The 17,848-nt window shown below is 51.6% G+C and overlaps 1 protein-coding gene across 1 annotated transcript in view; it reads left to right on the forward strand.

Moving 5' to 3' along the window:
• LGR5 (leucine rich repeat containing G protein-coupled receptor 5) overlaps positions 1 to 17,531 on the forward strand; it is a 91,268-nt gene extending 73,737 nt beyond the window's left edge. The window contains exons 8-18 of the mRNA XM_054178973.1: positions 3,017 to 3,088; positions 3,838 to 3,909; positions 4,633 to 4,701; positions 4,874 to 4,945; positions 9,275 to 9,340; positions 9,917 to 9,988; positions 12,021 to 12,092; positions 13,995 to 14,120; positions 15,004 to 15,149; positions 15,758 to 15,844; positions 16,136 to 17,531. Coding sequence (XP_054034948.1) covers positions 3,017 to 3,088; positions 3,838 to 3,909; positions 4,633 to 4,701; positions 4,874 to 4,945; positions 9,275 to 9,340; positions 9,917 to 9,988; positions 12,021 to 12,092; positions 13,995 to 14,120; positions 15,004 to 15,149; positions 15,758 to 15,844; positions 16,136 to 17,226 — 1,945 coding nt within the window. The 3' untranslated portion in view covers positions 17,227 to 17,531. The remainder of the gene's footprint in view (positions 1 to 3,016; positions 3,089 to 3,837; positions 3,910 to 4,632; positions 4,702 to 4,873; positions 4,946 to 9,274; positions 9,341 to 9,916; positions 9,989 to 12,020; positions 12,093 to 13,994; positions 14,121 to 15,003; positions 15,150 to 15,757; positions 15,845 to 16,135) is intronic.
• Positions 17,532 to 17,848: the final 317 nt, after the last annotated feature.

Consider the following 17,848-nt stretch of genomic DNA (forward strand, 5'->3'; position numbering starts at 1 on the left):
ACAGAATCTCAGAATTATTGAGGCTGGAAAAGACTTCTGAGATCATCAAGTCCAGCCTAAGACCTAACACACCAGCTAAACCATGCCACCAAGTGCCACATCCAAGCTTGCCTTAAACACCTCCAGGGATGGGGACTCCACCACCTCCCTCCCAGCCCATCCCAGTCTCTCATTCCCCTTCCCATCAGGAAGTGCTTCCTGACATCCAACCTAACCCTCCCCTGGCACAGCTTCAGGCCATGCCCTCTCCTCCTGTCACAAGTTGCCTGGGAGCAGAATCTGACCCCCACCTGACTGCAGCTTCCCTTCAGGTACTTGTAGAGAGCACGAAGGTCTCCCTTGAGCCTCCTCTTCTCCAGGCTGAACCCCCCCAGATCCCTCAGCCACAAGGAGACCTTATTGTTGCCTTCCAGTATCTGCAGGGGGCTACAAGAAAGCTGGGGAGGGACTTTTGAGGGTGTCAGGGAGGGATAGGACTGGGGGGGATGGAGCAAAACTAGAAGTGGGGAGATTGAGATTGGATGTGAGGAAGAAGTTGTTCCCCATGAGGGTGGTGAGAGCCTGGCACAGGCTGCCCAGGGAGGTGGTGGAAGCCTCCTGCCTGGAGGTGTTTGCAGCCAGGCTGGAGGTGGCTGTGAGCAACCTGCTGCAGTGTGAGGTGTCCCTGCCCATGGCAGGGGGGCTGGGACTGGCTGAGCCTTGAGGTCCCTTCCAGCCCTGACAGTTCTGTGGTTCTAAGTGGGACCTGTCCAAGTGACAGCCAAGTGTACTTGCACCAGTGAGCAATCTGAGCCTTTGTCAGTGCATACATTTAAGCTAGGAAGCCTTTTTCATACCCCACTGGACTAATGGGAGTTTCCCACACAAATCATCATTGTTCTTTTGAAATCTCACTTGTGCCTTTTGTTTTTCACCATGGAGGATTACTCATATGAGTAAACCCCAGCAATTAATGATGAGACACAGATTCAGCTGCCTGTCCAGCAGGCACAGCTACACTGAATGGTTTGTGGGTGCCCTCATTTAAAACCTTTCAGCTGAAAGGGTGGTTGTGGGAAGCTCAACATGATTCACCATGATCTATACAGTCAGTCCCTTGAGAAACTCCTGCAACCCACTCTTATCCCAGCCAAAGAAACTGCTGCAGCTTCACAAGCACAGGAGGAAATACATCTATGCTCTTTAATTATTGCTCTTTGATCATTACTACTTCATGCTGCAGGTTAGTAGTTCCTATTGGTGTGTGTATTGGCATTAGATCCATACACATTGTGGTGGGTTGAAATTACACACACACACCCCCCACCGAATAAAATTGCCAGACCAGCTCACCTGGGAGCAAATGAAGCTCTATTTACAAGCAAACCTGCCATCTAGAAACACAGAATGCAATGAATATGTACAAATAGACAATATTTACAGGTGTTGGCAATGTATAAACAACACAAGAACCCCCCTGGGTGAGGAGGTTACCAACAGCTTCCTCCTCTCTGCTCTCTTCCCCCCTTCACCCTGCACAAGGGAAAGAGAAAGAGAAGAGCACAGAGTAGCTTGTTAGTACTTCACACAATCACAGAGACATTCAGCTTGGAAGAGAGCCTCAGGATCACCAAGGCCAACCCAGAGCCCTACTCTGCAAGGCTCACCCCTAAACCACAGCCCCAAGCACCACAGCCAACCCCCCTGCAAACACAGCCAGGCTTGGGGACTCCACCACCTCCCTGCCCAGCACATTCCAAGCCCTCACCACTCTTGCCTGAAAAAAAGCTTTCCTCATGTCCAGTCTGAACCTCCCCAGGGGCAGCTTGAGGCCATTCCCTCTTCTTCTGTCACTACTGACCTGGGAGCAGAGCCCAGCACCAACCTCTCCACAACCTCCTTGCAGGGAGCTGCAGAGAGCCAGGAGGTCTCCCCTCAGCCTCCTCTCTTTCCCACTAACCATCCCCAGCTCCTTCAGTTGCTCTCCATCAGATTTCTTCTCCAGGCCCTTCCCAGCTTCCTTGCCCTCCTCTGCCCTGGCTCCAGCACCTCCACATCTCTCTTGTCCTGAGGTGCCCAAACCTGGACCCAGCACTGGAGGTGTGGCCTGCCCAGAGCTGAGTGCCAGGGGACAATCCCCTCCCTGCTGCTGCTGGACACAGCATTGCTGAGCCCAGCCAGGAGGCCTTTGGCTTTCTTGGCCCCCTGGGCACACTGCTGGCTCCTGTTCAGCTGCTTGTCCATCAGCACCCCCAGGTCCCTTTCTGCCAGCAGCTTTCCAGCCACACTGCCCCAAGCTTGCTTAGCCACAACAAGAACCCAGCCAAGGTCAACAAGCCAGCAGAAGCAACCAGCCAGTGTCTGCTGGAGCAGAGACCAGGCAAGAGCTAGTTTATACAAGTAACTATGTCAGTTATCAGACCACTGGGATCAGTTAGACCTTATCATTATTTTTCTTTCCCATCCAGTGGTAATTTATTCACATTCTACCACTTTTAATCAAGATCTGTGGAAAATTTCCTAGGCATCAGCCTAAACCTGCCACACACCTCCAGAGAGATTCACAGCTGTGTTGCATACAGCTGTGAGGCAATTTCCTGCTGTGAGCAGCTTGGGGTTTGGTTGGTTGGGGGGTTTTTTAATGCCCTTTTGCAGTTTGGTTTGGTTCATTTAGAAATGGATTCCACCTATTTTGTTGCTTTTATTGTCTTCTGCCTTACTCCACCAGGACATACCTTTCCATGCAGATGCCTTCTTGCTATAAACACAGGCAGCCTGTTGTACATTGTCAAGACAGATTGTGTATTGCCCAGGGAGGTGGTGGAAGCCTCCTGCCTGGAGGTGTTTGCATCCAGGCTGGATGTGGCTGTGAGCAACCTGCTGTGGTGTGAGGTGTCCCTGGCCATGACAGGGGGTTGGAGCTGGCTGAGCCTTGAGGTCCCTTCCAGCCCTGACAATTCTATGATTCTATGATTCTGCCTTCACTCTTGTTTTGTCTTTTTCCCCCTTACTCTCTAAGCCATTTTTGCTCTTGCAGGGGATTCCACAGCAATAACATCAAGTCCATACCTGAACGTGCCTTCGTGGGTAATCCATCACTGATTACAATGTAAGTGCTAAGAGCCTTATCAATGACTCTGCTGGAGAGTCTGGAACTGAGTGTAAGGACATGGACCTGATGGAGCAGCTCCAGAGGAGGGCCATGAAAATGATCAGGGAGCAGCTCTGCTACAAGGACAGGCTGAGGGAGCTGGGGGAGTTCAGCCTGGAGAAGAGGAGGCTCCAGGCAGACCTAATGCAGCCTGCCAGTACCTGAAGGGGGCTACAAGAAGGATGGAGAGAGACTGTTTGCAAAGGCCTGCAGGGACAGGACCAGGGGCAGTGGCTTCAAACTAGAGCAGAGCAGATTTGGATTGGGTGTGAGGAACAAGCTCTTCTAAGGAGGTCCAACAAGGACAAATGCAGAGTCCTGCACCTGGGCAGGAAGAATAAACTGCAGCTCCCTCTGCACCCCCTCCTCTGGCAGGGGGGTTGGACTGGAAGAGCTCCAGAGGTCCCTTCCAACCCCTAACATCCTGGGATCCTGTGATAATAGAGTTCTACATATCTGGATCCTTATCCTTGCAAATCTGGGAGGGAGAAGGAATATTCTGTTGACTGCCTTCTGTCTTTAAAACCAAACAGACAATGACTACTTGACCATTAAGGAGTGCAATGTGGTTGATGGATCTAGACCTCACACCAGCAATTCATCACAGAGAGTCTGTGCATCTGATGATTGTACAATCTTGTGATAACATATTTAGAGTCTGCTAAAATCCTTTTTCACAAATGTGTTTTTATCCTCTTTCTTTGCAGACATTTTTATGACAACCCTATCCAGCTCGTGGGGAAATCTGCTTTTCAGCACCTGCCAGAGCTCAGGACTCTGTATGTATTCACATGGCATCCTGGCCTGCATCAGGAACAGTGTGGCCAGCAGGAGCAGGGAGGTCATTCTGCCCTGTGCTCAGTGCTGCTTAGGCCACACCTTGAGTCCTGTGTCCAGTTCTGGGCTCCTCAGTTTAAGAAGGACATTGAGAGACTTGAAGGTGTCCAGAGAAGGGCAACAAAGCTGGGGAGGGGTCTGGAGCACAGCCCTGGGAGGAGAGGCTGAGGGAGCTGGGGTTGCTTAGCCTGCAGAAGAGGAGGCTCAGGGGAGACCTTCTTGCTCTCTCCAACTCCCTGAAGGGAGGCTGTAGCCAGGTGGGGGTTGGTCTCTTCTCCCAGGCAAGCAGCACCACAACAAGAGGACACAGTCTCAAGCTGTGCCAGGGGAGGTTTAGGCTGGAGGTGAGGAAGAAATTCTTCCCAGCAAGAGAGATTGGCCACTGGGATGTGCTGCCCAGGGAGGTGGTGGAGTCCCCATCCCTGGAGGTGTTTGGGAAGAGCCTGGCTGAGGCCCTTGGTGCCATGGTTGAGTTGATCAGATGGTGCTGGGTGATAGGTTGGACTGGGTGATCTCTGAGGTCTTTTCCAACCTGGTTAATTCTGTGTTCTGTGTTGTGTGTTCTTCTTCTTCATTTTAACTGCCTTTACCCATGGCAATATTAGAGCTGTCCCACACTCCCCCCACCACAGTTGCATTGAAATGATGGTTTTTGTTAATTCTAGGACTTTAAATGGTGCCTCACAGATAACTGAGTTTCCTGATCTGACTGGGACCACAAGTCTGGAGAGTTTGTGAGTGCTGGAGAAGCAGTTTTGCTTTGTTTTCTTTTGGGGTATTTTTGCTGCTTGGTTGGTTTGGTTCTTTGGATGCTGACTTATTCTAAGTAATTTGGTTTGCAATCTTTGGAAATTAACCTTGCTCAATCTTTTGTCTTTTTCTTCTCTTTTTAAATGCTTGCAACAGGACACTCACAGGAGCACAGATCACCTCTCTCCCCACATCAGCTTGTGACCAGCTGCCTAATCTCCAAGTGCTGTAGGTTTCAGTAAGATTATTCATACTGTATTAATAGAGTCACAGAAGTGTCAGGGTTGGAAGGGACCTCAAGGCTCAGCCAGTCCCAATCCCCCTGCCATGGGCAGGGACACCTCACACTGCAGCAGGCTGCTCACAGCCACATCCAGCCTGGCTGCAAACACCTCCAGGGATGAGGCTTCCACCACCTCCCTGGGCAGCCTGTGCCAGGCTCTCACCACCTTCATGGGGAACAACTTCTTCCTCACATCCAATCTCAATCTCCCCACTTCTAGTTTTTTTCCCATACTCCTATCACTCCCTGACATCCTCAAAAGTCCCTCCCCAGCTTTCTTGGAGCCCCCTTCAGATACTGGAAGGCCACAAGAAGGTCTCCTGGGAGCCTTCTCCTCTCCAGCCTGCACAACCCCAACTCCCTCAGTCTGTGCTCACAGCAGAGCAGCTCCAGCCCTCTGCTCATCCTCATGGCCCTGCTCTGGACACCTTCCAGCACCTCCAGATCCTTCCTGGCACAGAGGCTCTAGAGCTGGCCCCAGAGCTCCAGCTGTGGTCTCAGCAGAGAAGAGCAGAGGGGCAGAATCCCCTCCCTGGCCCTGCTGGCCACACTTCTCTTGCTGCAGCCCAGGCTCTGCTTGGCTCTCTGGGCTGCAAGTGCTCACTGCTGGCTCCTGTTGAGCTTCTCCTCCCCCAGCACCCCCAAGGCCTTTTCTTCAGGGCTGCTCTCCAACCAGTCCCTGCCCAGCCTGTATCAGTGCCTGGGATTGCCCTGCCCCAGCTGCAGGACCTTGCCCTTGATCTTGTTGCACCTCCTGAGGCAGTCAGGGGCTCAGCTCTGCAGCCTGCCCAGGTCCCTTTGCCTTCATGCAGGACATTCATGGGGAAAAAAATACAAAATTGTTACCACTTCAGAATTGCCCAACTCCTGCTCTTGGTATGGATCACTTCTTAGGAATTTCAGCTCAGGGAGTGGGGCCCTTGTGTTATCCAAAAGGTCACAACTGCCTTATCAGCCAGGATTTCCCAGAGGCTGCTGAAAAAAAGAGGCTTGACTTTGCATGTTTTTAGGAAGGGGTAAAGCAGTTCTTGATTGTCTTTGAAAACAGCAGAACTGCCTTGAGTCCTCTGTCCAGTTCTGGGCTCTCAGTTTAAGAAGGACATTGAGATGCTGGAAGGTGTCCAGAGAAGGGCAACAAAGCTGGGGAGGGGTCTGGAGCACAGCCCTGGGAGGAGAGGCTGAGGGAGCTGGGGTTGCTTAGCCTGCAGAAGAGGAGGCTCAGGGGAGACCTTCTTGTTCTCTCCAACTCCCTGAAGGGAGGTTGTAGTCAGCTGGGGGTTGGTCTCTTCTCCCAGGCAGCCAGCACCACAACAAGAGGACACAGTCTCAAGCTGTGCCAGGGGAGGTTTAGGCTGGAGGTGAGGAAGAAATTCTTCCCAGCAAGAGGAATTGCCCATTGGGATGTGCTGCCCAGGGAGGTGGTGGAGTCCCCATCCCTGGAGGTGTTCAAGAAAGGCTTGGATGTGGCCCTTGGAGCCATGGTTTAGTTGTCAGGAGGTGTTGGGTATTAGGTCATAGGTTGGACTTGATCTGTGAGGTCTTTTCCAGCCTGGTTGGCTCTATGATTCTGTGCCTTCTCACTCATTCCACCTCTCCTGCAGCAGGCTGGGGTTTTGCCCACCCTGAGGCAGATAATTCAGTGATGTGAGTGGAAAATACATCTGAGGAAGGAGTGCAGCTTTGAGTCCTTGTGCTCCTCTCTTAGATTCTTTTCCAACCAGGCAGGGGTGGCTGAGTGCAGTTCTAACAGGCTATTCCCTGGCCTAGCTGGGGCACAGTTTTTGTGCTAAATATCTAATAGCATTTTACCTTGGGCATTTCACTGCAGTTTGCTTAATCAGTAAGGAAAATAATCATTGTGTCTGCATCTCTGAGAAGGAGCCAGCAGCACTTTCCTCTCTCTATGACATCACTGGGAATGTATTTGCTATTAGTTCTCCAGCCAGCATTGAGCTAGCACTAATTACAAGAGAGCTGTTGAGTACCAGCCTAGCTGTCACGAATATTTCCAGGGGAAAATTCAGGTTTGGTTGATGGACTCAATGTAATCATTCCCAGAGTGACAAAAGACAGAAAGAGAGGCTGCTGCCAGAACAAAGTCTATTCATAGACTTAAGTTTAAATCTGGCCTATAGTATTCCAAAGCAATAAACAATCTCAAACCAGGAGGAAAATAAATGCTGCAGTAATTAATAACTTGTGCACTTGGCAGTAGGGTAGAGCTGCCCATGGGGAGGTCACATTGCTCTGTCTTTTAACAGCACAGCATCACAGAATGCTAGGGGCTGGGAGGGACCTCCAAAGCTCATCCAGTCCAACCCCTGCCAGAGCAGGAGCACCCAGAGCAGGTCACACAGCAACACATCCAGGCAGGGCTGGAATAGCTCCAGAGAGGGAGACTCCACAACCCCCCTGGGCAGCCTGCTCCAGGGCTCTGCCACCCTCACAGGGAAAACATTTCCCTCCTGTTTCCATGGCACTTCCTCTGCCTCAGCTTCCACCACTGCCCCTTGTGCTGGCATTGGGCATCCCCCAGCAGAGCCTGGCTCCAGCCTCTGGGCACTCACCCTGCACATCTTTAGCACCAGCAATGAGGTCACCTCTCAGGCTGCTCCTCCCCAAGCTCCAGAGCCCTCAGCTCCCTCAGGCTCTCCTTGTGAGGAAGATCTTCCACTGCCTTCCTCATTTGTGTGGCTCTGTGCTGGGCTCTTCCAAGCAATTCCCTGAGGTCCTTCCTGAACTTTTCTATCCTACATTCTCTCCACTAGCAAGGTTCCCACCCAGTTTTCCCTGGGCAGCATGTAGGATGTGGCTCTGGGCTTGGCTGGGGGGTGGTGTTTGGTTCCCTCTTTGCTTTTTTCCCCCCTCTCCAGTTTCTGCAAATTGCCCAGGCTTGGTTTTGATTAGTTACATTATACAATAAACCACTCCAGATGTTTCAGTTATTCTGTAATTTGTTGAGTTTTGGCTCAAGTCTTTTTTCAGGGGATTTTTTTTTCCTTCCACCATGTCCTGATTGATTTCAGAGTCACTTCAGTTTTGTTATTTAGGTTTCTCTTTTTTTTCTGACCATTTCCCTCAGTTACAAGATGTAACAGCCCAAGGATCAGAGGCAGTGGTGTTTGTTAAAGGTACAGGATGCAAAGCAGATTACAGCCCATTATGGTTATTACCAGGAAATTCAGGACCTTCTCTGGGGACAAAAAAAAAAACCCATAAAAAGATGAGTCTAGATAGTTAGGAGATTGCTTTAAATACCTTGAATATTTGCCACAGCTTAATCATGGTGAATGTGAGTCTGTGATGTAAGTCCAAAGTGCCACATGAGGAGATGGCTAATCCCATTCCTGTACAACAGAGTCACAGAAACATTCAGCTTGGGAAAGAGCCTCAGGATCACCAAGGCCAACCCAGAGCCCTGCTCTGCAAGGCTCACCCCTAAACCACAGCCCCAAGCACCACAGCCAAACCCCCTGCAAACACAGCCAGGCTTGGGGACTCCACCACCTCCCTGCCCAGCACATTCCAAGCCCTGACCACTCTTGCCTGAAAAAAAGCTTTCCTCATGTCCAGTCTGAACCTCCCCAGGGGCAGCTTGAGGCCATTCCCTCTTCTTCTGTCACTACTGACCTGGGAGCAGAGCCCAGCACCAACCTCTCCACAACCTCCTTGCAGGGAGCTGTAGAGAGCCAGGAGGTCTCCCCTCAGCCTCCTCTCTTTCCCACTAACCATCCCCAGCTCCTTCAGTTGCTCTCCATCAGATTTCTTCTCCAGGCCCTTCCCAGCTTCCTTGCCCTCCTCTGCCCTGGCTCCAGCACCTCCACATCTCTCTTGTCCTGAGGTGCCCAAACTGGACCCAGCACTGGAGGTGTGGCCTGCCCAGAGCTGAGTGCCAGGGGACAATCCCCTCCCTGCTGCTGCTGGACACAGCATTGCTGACCCCAGCCAGGAGGCCTTAGGCTTTCTTGGCCCCCTGGGCACACTGCTGGCTCCTGTTCAGCTGCTTGTCCATTAGAAGTCTACAGTTCAGGTAGGCAACACAAGGAGTTTGCAAATGTAGGACATGGAGTTAATAAAACATCTTGCCTGTTCCTCTTCTCCTAGTCAGCAATCAAACTCTGACAGGTGAGGGATGATAACCCAGCTTGCACAGCTCTGTTCTTCTGGGACTGTGGATAAAACCAGGTTATTTCAAACTGAGCATGAAGTTAGACAAGGAAAAATCTTTCTTCTTATCATGTTACTTTAATCTTTTCTTCCCTTGTGTGTTACAGAGATCTGTCTTACAACCTGCTGGAAGATTTACCCTGCTTTACTGCCTGTAAGAGACTCCAAAAAATGTAAGCATCAAACTCTCCTAAAAGGCCTAAAACAAAGCCTCTGTGTGCAAACGTGTTTGAGCATCATTACCTTGATTATTGCTGCCCAATCTGACATATCCCAAGTACAAACCCTTACACTGTACTGAAATGGGCCATAAAACACCTCCAAGTGCCACAGAACCATAGAATTGTTGAGTTTGGATGGGACCTCAAGGCTCAGCCAGTCCCAACCCCCTGCCATGGGCAGGGACACCTCACACCACAGCAGGTTGCTCACAGCCACCTCCAGCCTGGCTGCAAACACCTCCAGGGATGAGGCTTCCACCACCTCCCTGGGCAACCTGTGCCAGGCTCTCACCACCCCCATGGGGAACAACTTCTTCCTGAGGGCTCATCTAATTTTCCCTTCCTCTAGCTTGGATCCATTGCCCCCCAGTCCTATCCCTCCCTGACACCCTCAAGAGTCCCTCCCCAGCGTTCCTGTCGCCCCCTTCAGACACTGGAAGGCCACAATTAGGTCCCCTCAGAGCTTGCTCTTCTCCAGGCATCCTGCACGTGCCCTTGCAGCTGAGGGTTTTCTGTTTGCTGTTTCAGTGACTTGCATCACAACGAAATTGGAGAAATCAAAGCAGAGACGTTCCGGCAGCTGGCTGCTCTCCGCTCCCTGTGAGTACAGCCCCAGCAGCCCTTCCCTCAGCCTCTCAGCAGCCCTGGGTACACACTGCCTGCTCGCTGCCTGTCCCAAAACAGCCTGCTTTGGGGCAAGACTTTTCCTGCTTTCTTTTTTTTCCTCTCTTGCTCTTTCACCATTAGATGATAGTTGTGAAAGGAGGACAAACACAGCCAAGACTAGCATCTGCAGCAGTGAGTTCCAGGCTGTAAGCCGAGGGCTCTGGAAGCTGCTGTTTCCAAATGCTTCTGAGGGAGGTGAAGAGAGACACTGAGCCAGAGCTGGTACCTGCTGGCAGGTTCATCTGATAGCCAGTTCTGGGGAGCACAAAGCTTTTTACAGAGAGCAGCATCCTTGGAACCCAGCCAGGTGCAAGCTCCTGCTTTGCACTCTGCCACATGTCCTAGCAGAGGAATTTGGTCAAGAAGTAACTCCTGGTTGTAAGAACAGCATCTTTGGAACCCAGCCAGGTGCAAGCTCCTGCTTTGCACTCTGCCACATGTCCTAGCAGAGGAATTTGGTCAAGAAGGAACTCCTGGTTGTAAGAACAGCATCTTTGGAACCCAGCCAGCTGCAAGTTCCTACCTTGCACTCTGCCACATGTCCTAGCAGAGAAATTTGGTCAAGAACTTACTCCTGGTTGTAAGAACAGCATCTTTGGAACCCAGCCAGCTGCAAGCTCCTGCTTTGCACTCTGCCACATGTCCTAGCAGAGAAATTTGGTCAAGAAGGAACTCCTGGTTGTAAGAACAGCATCTTTGGATCTCAGCCAGGTGCAAGTTCCTACCTTGCACTCTGCCACATGTCCCAGCAGAGAAATTTGACCAAGAAGTTGTAAGTTTCAGGATCAAGGCCTTTTCCTTTTTTCTTTTTAAGAGTAGCTTTCAGTCATTTGGATTTTTTCAGGGGCAGTGAGAAGGCAGATTAAGAAGTTCAGCCTATTGACAATGGATTTGCTGCTCTTAGTCACATCATGAGGACCTTTTAGAAGCAGTCCCTTATGCCCTGCCCTTCTTTCTGCTGCCTGGGGAGCTGTGAAGCTGGCTGGAAATAACTGCCTTGAACTGTGGAGGGCATAAAGCTGTTTTATAAAGCTGCCAGTTTAATCTAACAGCATTCTCTGACTAACAGAATTTGATAGACTCACAGAATTGTTAGGGGGTGGAAGGGACCTCAAGGATCATCCAGTCCCAGCCACTCTGCCGTGGGCAGGGACACCTCACACCACATCAGGTTGCTCACAGCTACATCCAGCCTGGACTTTGGGTCCACTCAAAGTCTCCAATCAATCTTTCCACAGGTGGCAACATTTTCCACTTGTCAGGGGAAAAATCTGCTTCCTTAGCAAGGGACAAAGCTGCCCCTCTGTGAAGCTGCAGACTTCCAGCCAGCAGTGTGCATGCACACACCAACAGCCCTCTCCAAATCACAGAATGGTCAGGGCTGGAAGGGACCTCAAAGCTCAGCCAGTCCCAACCCCCCTGCCATGGGCAGGGACACCTCACACTGCAGCAGGTTGCTCACAGCCACCTCCAGCCTGGCTGCAAACACCTCCAGGGATGAGGCTGCCACCACCTCCCTGGGCAACCTGTGCCAGGCTCTCACCACCCTCATGGGAACAACTTCTTCCTCACAGCCAATCTCAATCTACCTGCTTCTAGTTTTGCTCCATCCCCCCCAGTCCTATCACTCCCTGACACCCTCAAAAGTCCCTCCCCAGCTTTCTTGTAGCCCCCTGCAGATCCTGGAAGGCCACAATTAGGTCTCCTTTGAGCCTTCTCTTCTCCAGCCTGCACAACCCCAACTCCTTCAGTCTGTCCTCACAGCAGAGCAGCTCCAGCCCTCTGCTCCTCCTCGTGGCCCTGCTCTGGGCACATTTAAGAACAGTAAAAGGCCTTTACCCTGGGAGATATGCAGAAGTTCCTTGGCAATTAACACCTTTTTTATGTTTAGCCCCCCTACCCAAGTGCACGAAAGCCTCCCTAGTCACTCAGTGGGTATGTAATTTTCCACTCCCTTTTCTTGTAGGGATTTAGCTTGGAACAAAATTAAAATTATTCACCCCAAAGCCTTCTCCTCTTTACCATCTCTGATCAAACTGTAAGTATTTGGATACCTTTTACTTTCAGATTATCACATTCATTGTTTTCCTTGCAAGCAATGTAATAACCTGGCTCCCCAGCAGAGACTGAGGCTCTCACTATCCTCTGGTCTGTTGAATCAGTATCTGAGTGCCTGCTTGCTTGTACTGCACCAGTGCCCCTAAGTATGATGGCACAGCTGCATCTAACACTGTGTAACCAGAGGGGTTTGGGGCCCAGGGAGAGGATCAGGTCATCTGCAATCCTTATAGAATCACAGAACTGTCAGGGTTGGAAGGGACCTCAAGGATCAGCCAGTCCCAGCCCCCCTGCCATGGCCAGGGACACCTCACACTGCAGCAGGTTGCTCACAGCCACCTCCAGCCTGGCTGCAAACACCTCCAGGCAGGAGGCTTCCACCACCTCCCTGGGCAGCCTGTGCCAGGCTCTCACCACCCTCATGGGGAACAACTTCTTCCTCACATCCAATCTCAATCTACCCATTCCCTGAGACATTGAGAGGCTGGAGGGGGTCCAAAGGGCAATAAAGCTGGGGAAGGGTCTGGAGAACCAGGCTGGTGAGGAGCAGCTGAGGGAGCTGGGTTGTTTAGTCTGATGAAAAGCAGGCTGAGGGGAGACCTCATCACTCTCTACAACTACCTGAAAGGAGGCTGTAGAGAGGTTGGTGTTGGCCTCTTCTCACAGGTCACAGGAGGAAATGGCATCAAGTTATGCCAGGGGAGATGTAGGTTAGACATTGGGAACACCTTCTGTACTGAAATGGTTATCAAAGACCTGCACAGGCTGCCCAGGGAAGGGGTTGAATGGCCAGCCCTGGAAGTGTATAAAAGCCATCTAGATGTGGTGCTCAAGGCTATGGTGTAGTAGTAGCCCTGGAAGAGTTAGATAATGGTTGGATTGCGATGATGTTAAAGGTCTTTCCCAACCATGGTGATTCAGTGTGTGCCATTCTGTGCTTCAGGACTAAGGAACTGGATTCAGAATTAAATAAGAAACATTTTACACACACAGAGAGAATATTTCCTGCCATGCTAGTCTCAAAATGGAAGAGAGAGGGAGAAACAGAGAACAGAATGCTCCTGGACTTCCTCCTCTCATTACTTTACCCTGGCTCCTGGATGACTGCCCCTTTCTTGTTCACCTGTCCCAAGTCACATATCCATGTTCATCTGTGCATACAAACCTCAGCATGGATCTGTCACTTTGACCTGCTCCAGCCCAGACTCATCCTACCCTGAAATCCACATCTTCTCTGGCCACCTGTGAAGCTTACAGGGCAGCTGTGCCCTCCAGCATCCCACTGAGTCTTTTAAACTGGGGGGAAGCTGTTCTGGTGCTGGCTGCCTTGGACTCAATCTGCTGAACAGATCTTTTAGACCATTTGCTGGTCTCCAAACTGGCACTGTGCTTGCTTGGAGTCCAGGCTGTTGCTGTTAGTCTGAGCCATGACAGGATATAGGATAGGATAGGATAGGATAGGATAGGATAGGATAGGATAGGATAGGATAGGATAGGATAGGATAGGATAGGATAGAATTGAATTGACCAGGTTGGAAAAGACCTTTGAGATCATCCAGTCCAACCTATCACCCAACACCATCTCATCAACTAAACCATGGCACCAAGTGCCTCAGCCAGGCTCTTCCTAAACACCTCCAGGCTTGGGGACTCCACCACCTCCCTGGGCAGCACATCCCAATGGCCAGTCTTTCTTGCTGGGAAGAACTTCTTCCTAACCTCCAGCCTAAACCTCCCCTGGTGCAGCTTTGCTCTGCTGAATGTGGCCTCTTGTTCTGATGAGGTCACTTTTGATTGAGTTAGGAAGGTGTAAGCTGTTTCTCCAATGTCTCACCTGTGTTGCTGAACACTCCTAAGCTGAGTTTTATTTGCTGTTGTGCAGGGATGTGTCATCCAACCTTTTGTCCTCTTTTCCTGTGACGGGGCTGCATGGCTTAACTCATTTAAAATTGACAGGAAATCGTGCCCTGCAGAGCTTGATATCATCTGAGAGCTTCCCAGAACTCAAGTGAGTACTCTCCTGAAAGCAAAGAAGCCACTCTCGTGTCTGGGTGCAGGGGAAGGTGTGTCAGTGGGCAATGTGTGCTGCCTCACACGGGCAGCCTCTGATCTGTGCTCCTGCAACTAAAGCAAATATGATCAAAATGATAATAGGCTTCTTTTATTGTGCTCACTTCCAACTGAAGGAACTGTGAAGGCTTTTGAAATATTAACCCCAGCCCTTGCTTCATGTGAGCCACATCTGCTTCCTGCTGAGGTGTTTCAGAACCCGCACAGCTGGCAGCTTACTTACATGTCCTTCTTCTGCTGGATGGTGCTTACAGGGCCTACATTACACCTCATGGGAACACAGCTAATATCAAGGGAAGAACATACTCCTGAAGTTAGAACCATAGCCATACAATCACAGAACTGTCAGGGTTGGAAGGGACCCCAAGGCTCAGCCAGTCCCAACCCCCCTGCCATGGGCAGGGACACCTCACACTGCAGCAGGTTGCTCACAGCCACATCCAGCCTGGCTGCAAACACCTCCAGGCAGGAGGCTTCCACCACCTCCCTGGGCAACCTGTGCCAGGCTCTCACCACCCTCATGGGGAACAACTCCTTCCTAACATCCAATCTCAACCTACCCACTTCCAGTTTTGGTCCATATGTTCCACTGGAACTTGCTCAAGGAAACTTCATTGTCCCTATACTAAAATCAGTCTAGGAGCCCTCTGCATTTCTCCTGTGGAATTCTTTTTGTGACTCCTCATTACCAGGACTGATTTTTCACCCATGGATGATTCTCCTTCAGCTGTGGTTATTGAAACAGGCTTCTTTGTGCTAGCAGTGGAGTCCAGTGAGTGCTGCTAGCCCATGTCCTGCCATGCTTCCTTGTTCTTCCACAGGGTCATGGAAATGCCTTATGCTTACCAGTGCTGTGCCTTTGGAGCTTGTGAGAGCCACTACAAACTGCCCAGCCAGTGGAGCAAAGATGAGAACAGCAGCATTGATGATCTGCACAGGAAGGATGCTGGCTTGTTGCAAATTCAAGGTGATTGCCATCCTTGGGCTATAAATCTGCCTGCAGGCTGTGAGCAGCCTGTGATGTTAAACCAATTCACAGTACCACAGTACATTACAGGTGGGAAGGGACCCCCAGAGATCATCCAGGCCAACCCCCTGCCAGAGCAGCATCACCCAGGGCAGTCCACACAGGAATGCATCCAGGTGGGGTTGGAAAGGCTCCAGAGGAGGAGACTCCACAACCTCTCTGGGCAGCCTGCTCCAGGGCTCCAACACCCTCACACCAAAGAAGTTTCTCCTCATCTTGAGCTGAAACCTTCTCTGGTCAAGTTTGTCTCCATTGCTCCTTAGCTTATTGCTGTGCACCACCCACAAGAGCTTGGCCCCCTCCCCTTGACCCCCAGCCCTCAGCTGTTGATAGGCATTGATCAGATCCCCTCTCAGCCTTCTCTTCTCCAGACTCAACAGCCCCAGGGCTCTCAGTCTCTCTTCACAGGGGAGATGCTCAAGTCCCCTGAGCATCCTCCTGGCTCTCCCTTGGCCTCTCTCCAGCAGGTCTCTGTCTGTCTGGAGCTGGGGAGCCCAGAACTGGACCCAGGATTGCAGTATCAAACCTGGGTCTCTTTTCCCACACAGATGAGCGTGACTTTGAAGATTTTTTCCTTGACTTCGAAGAAGATTTGAAAGCTCATCATCACTCAGTGCAGTGCTCTCCTTCCCCAGGTATGAAACTGCCAGACACAGTATTCCCAGAGATGCAGACCAAACTCTGAGCTTAGGACAGCAGCCTGATGCTTTGCCATGTGATAAATGCAAATCCATACAGCAACCTCACATTTGTGCATCACAGTCCAGAAAACTGTTGGGCTACTCAACTCATCGATGAGTGGAAGGAAGGTTTTATAGACTCACAGAATTGTCAGGGGTGGAAGGCACCTCACGGAGCAGCCAGTTCCAACCCCTAAAGCTGCCCCCCCGGATTTCCCTTGCCCTCTTTTGGTGCTGTCATTTCAGGTCCCTTCAAGCCCTGCGACCACCTCTTTGGCAGCTGGCTGATCCGAGTCGGCGTCTGGGCCATCGTGGGGCTGACCGTGGTGTGCAACGCGCTGGTGTCGGCCACCGTGTTCCGGTCTGCCTCCTCTCTGTCCTCCGTAAAGCTGCTGATCGGCCTCATCGCCCTCGTCAACGCGCTGATGGGGCTGGCCAGCGGGGTGCTGGCCGGCGTGGACGCGGCCACCTTCGGCAGCTTCGCCGCGTACGGAGCGGAGTGGGAGAGCGGCGCCGGCTGCCAGCTGACCGGGCTGCTCTCCGGCTTCGCTTCGCAGGCTTCCGTCTTCCTGCTCACCCTGGCGGCGCTGGAGCGCGCCCTCGCCGCCAGGCAGGCTGCCAAGCTTGCGGCCGGCCCCTCGGCTGCCGGCCTCAGGGCGGGCATCGTCCTCTGCCTGGCCTTGGCTCTGAGCGTGGCGGTGATCCCGCTGCTCACGGGCAGCCAGTACGGCCTCTCCCCGCTCTGCCTGCCCCTGCCCTTCGGAGAGCCTCCCGCCATGGGCTACATGGTGGCGCTGGTGCTGCTCAACTCCCTGTGCTTCCTGGTGATGACTGTTGCTTACACGAAGCTCTACTGCAGCTTGGAGAAGGGAGAGCTGGACAGCCTTTGGGATTGCTCCATGGTCAAGCACATAGCCTTGCTGCTCTTTACTAATTGCATTCTCTACTGCCCCGTAGCCTTCTTGTCTTTTTCCTCCTTACTAAACCTCACCTTTATCAGCCCAGAGGTGATTAAGTCGATACTGCTAGTGATTGTCCCGCTGCCTGCATGTCTAAACCCTCTCCTTTATATATTCTTCAATCCACACTTCAAGGAGGACTTGGGAAGCCTGCAAAAGCAAACGCTGCTATGGAGGAGATCAAAACACACCAGCCTGATCTCTGTGAATTCAGAAGACATAGAAAAGCAGTCCTGTGACTCAACCCAAGCCTTGGTAACCTTCACAAGTGCCAGCATATCGTATGACGTGCCCGCCGGCAGCTCACTGGTGCCATCCTCTCACCAAATGACAGAGAGCTGCAAGCTCTCGGCGGTCGCGTTTGTTCCCTGCCGCTAGCCCGGGTGGCCACGCAGGAAGTGCCTACGTTTACAGATGGTTTTTAAGCCCAAAAGTAAGCATGGATGTGGTGCCTACAGGCTGGAGAGTGCCTCTAAGTTATTGTTACACAGAGACTGCAGCAGGCTGAAGATCCAACCCTTGAGCCTTCTCGGCCTGCTGCTGAAACGCTGGGATGGAGAGAGAAACTGGGAGCTCCTCCTGTTTGTGCCCTCTGTATCAGCTGCTCTCTTTTAAAGTAGCACTACTCAGAGAGGGCATCAGTTGGTCAAGAGCCAGCACCCCATGGCAGAGTGGTAAGCTTTTCTCTTTTTCTCCCAAGTATCACCTGATACAGGATGTTTTCAGGGGCAGAGGGGGTTTGCCTGGTCACTGGCATTTGGGTTTAGCGACAGCTTGTCGGCGTGCCGTGATCATTTTTACAAGTGCCTGTGCGTGGCCCTCCTTCAGCAAGGTCTCTGAGTGGAAAAGGAGAGCTGTCCAAGTCCTAAAGGTTTCTGCAGAGTAGTTCCATGTTTGATAAAGCTGAGTTGATAATTCGGTTTGGCTTTCAGACCTGGCAAAACATTTTCAGCGGGCAGCCAAACCCGCGAGATCAGTGTGGTGTGAAAGAAGGTAATCA

Source organism: Dryobates pubescens, chromosome Z (assembly GCF_014839835.1).
Source record: "Dryobates pubescens isolate bDryPub1 chromosome Z, bDryPub1.pri, whole genome shotgun sequence".
Classification (NCBI taxonomy): domain Eukaryota; kingdom Metazoa; phylum Chordata; class Aves; order Piciformes; family Picidae; genus Dryobates; species Dryobates pubescens.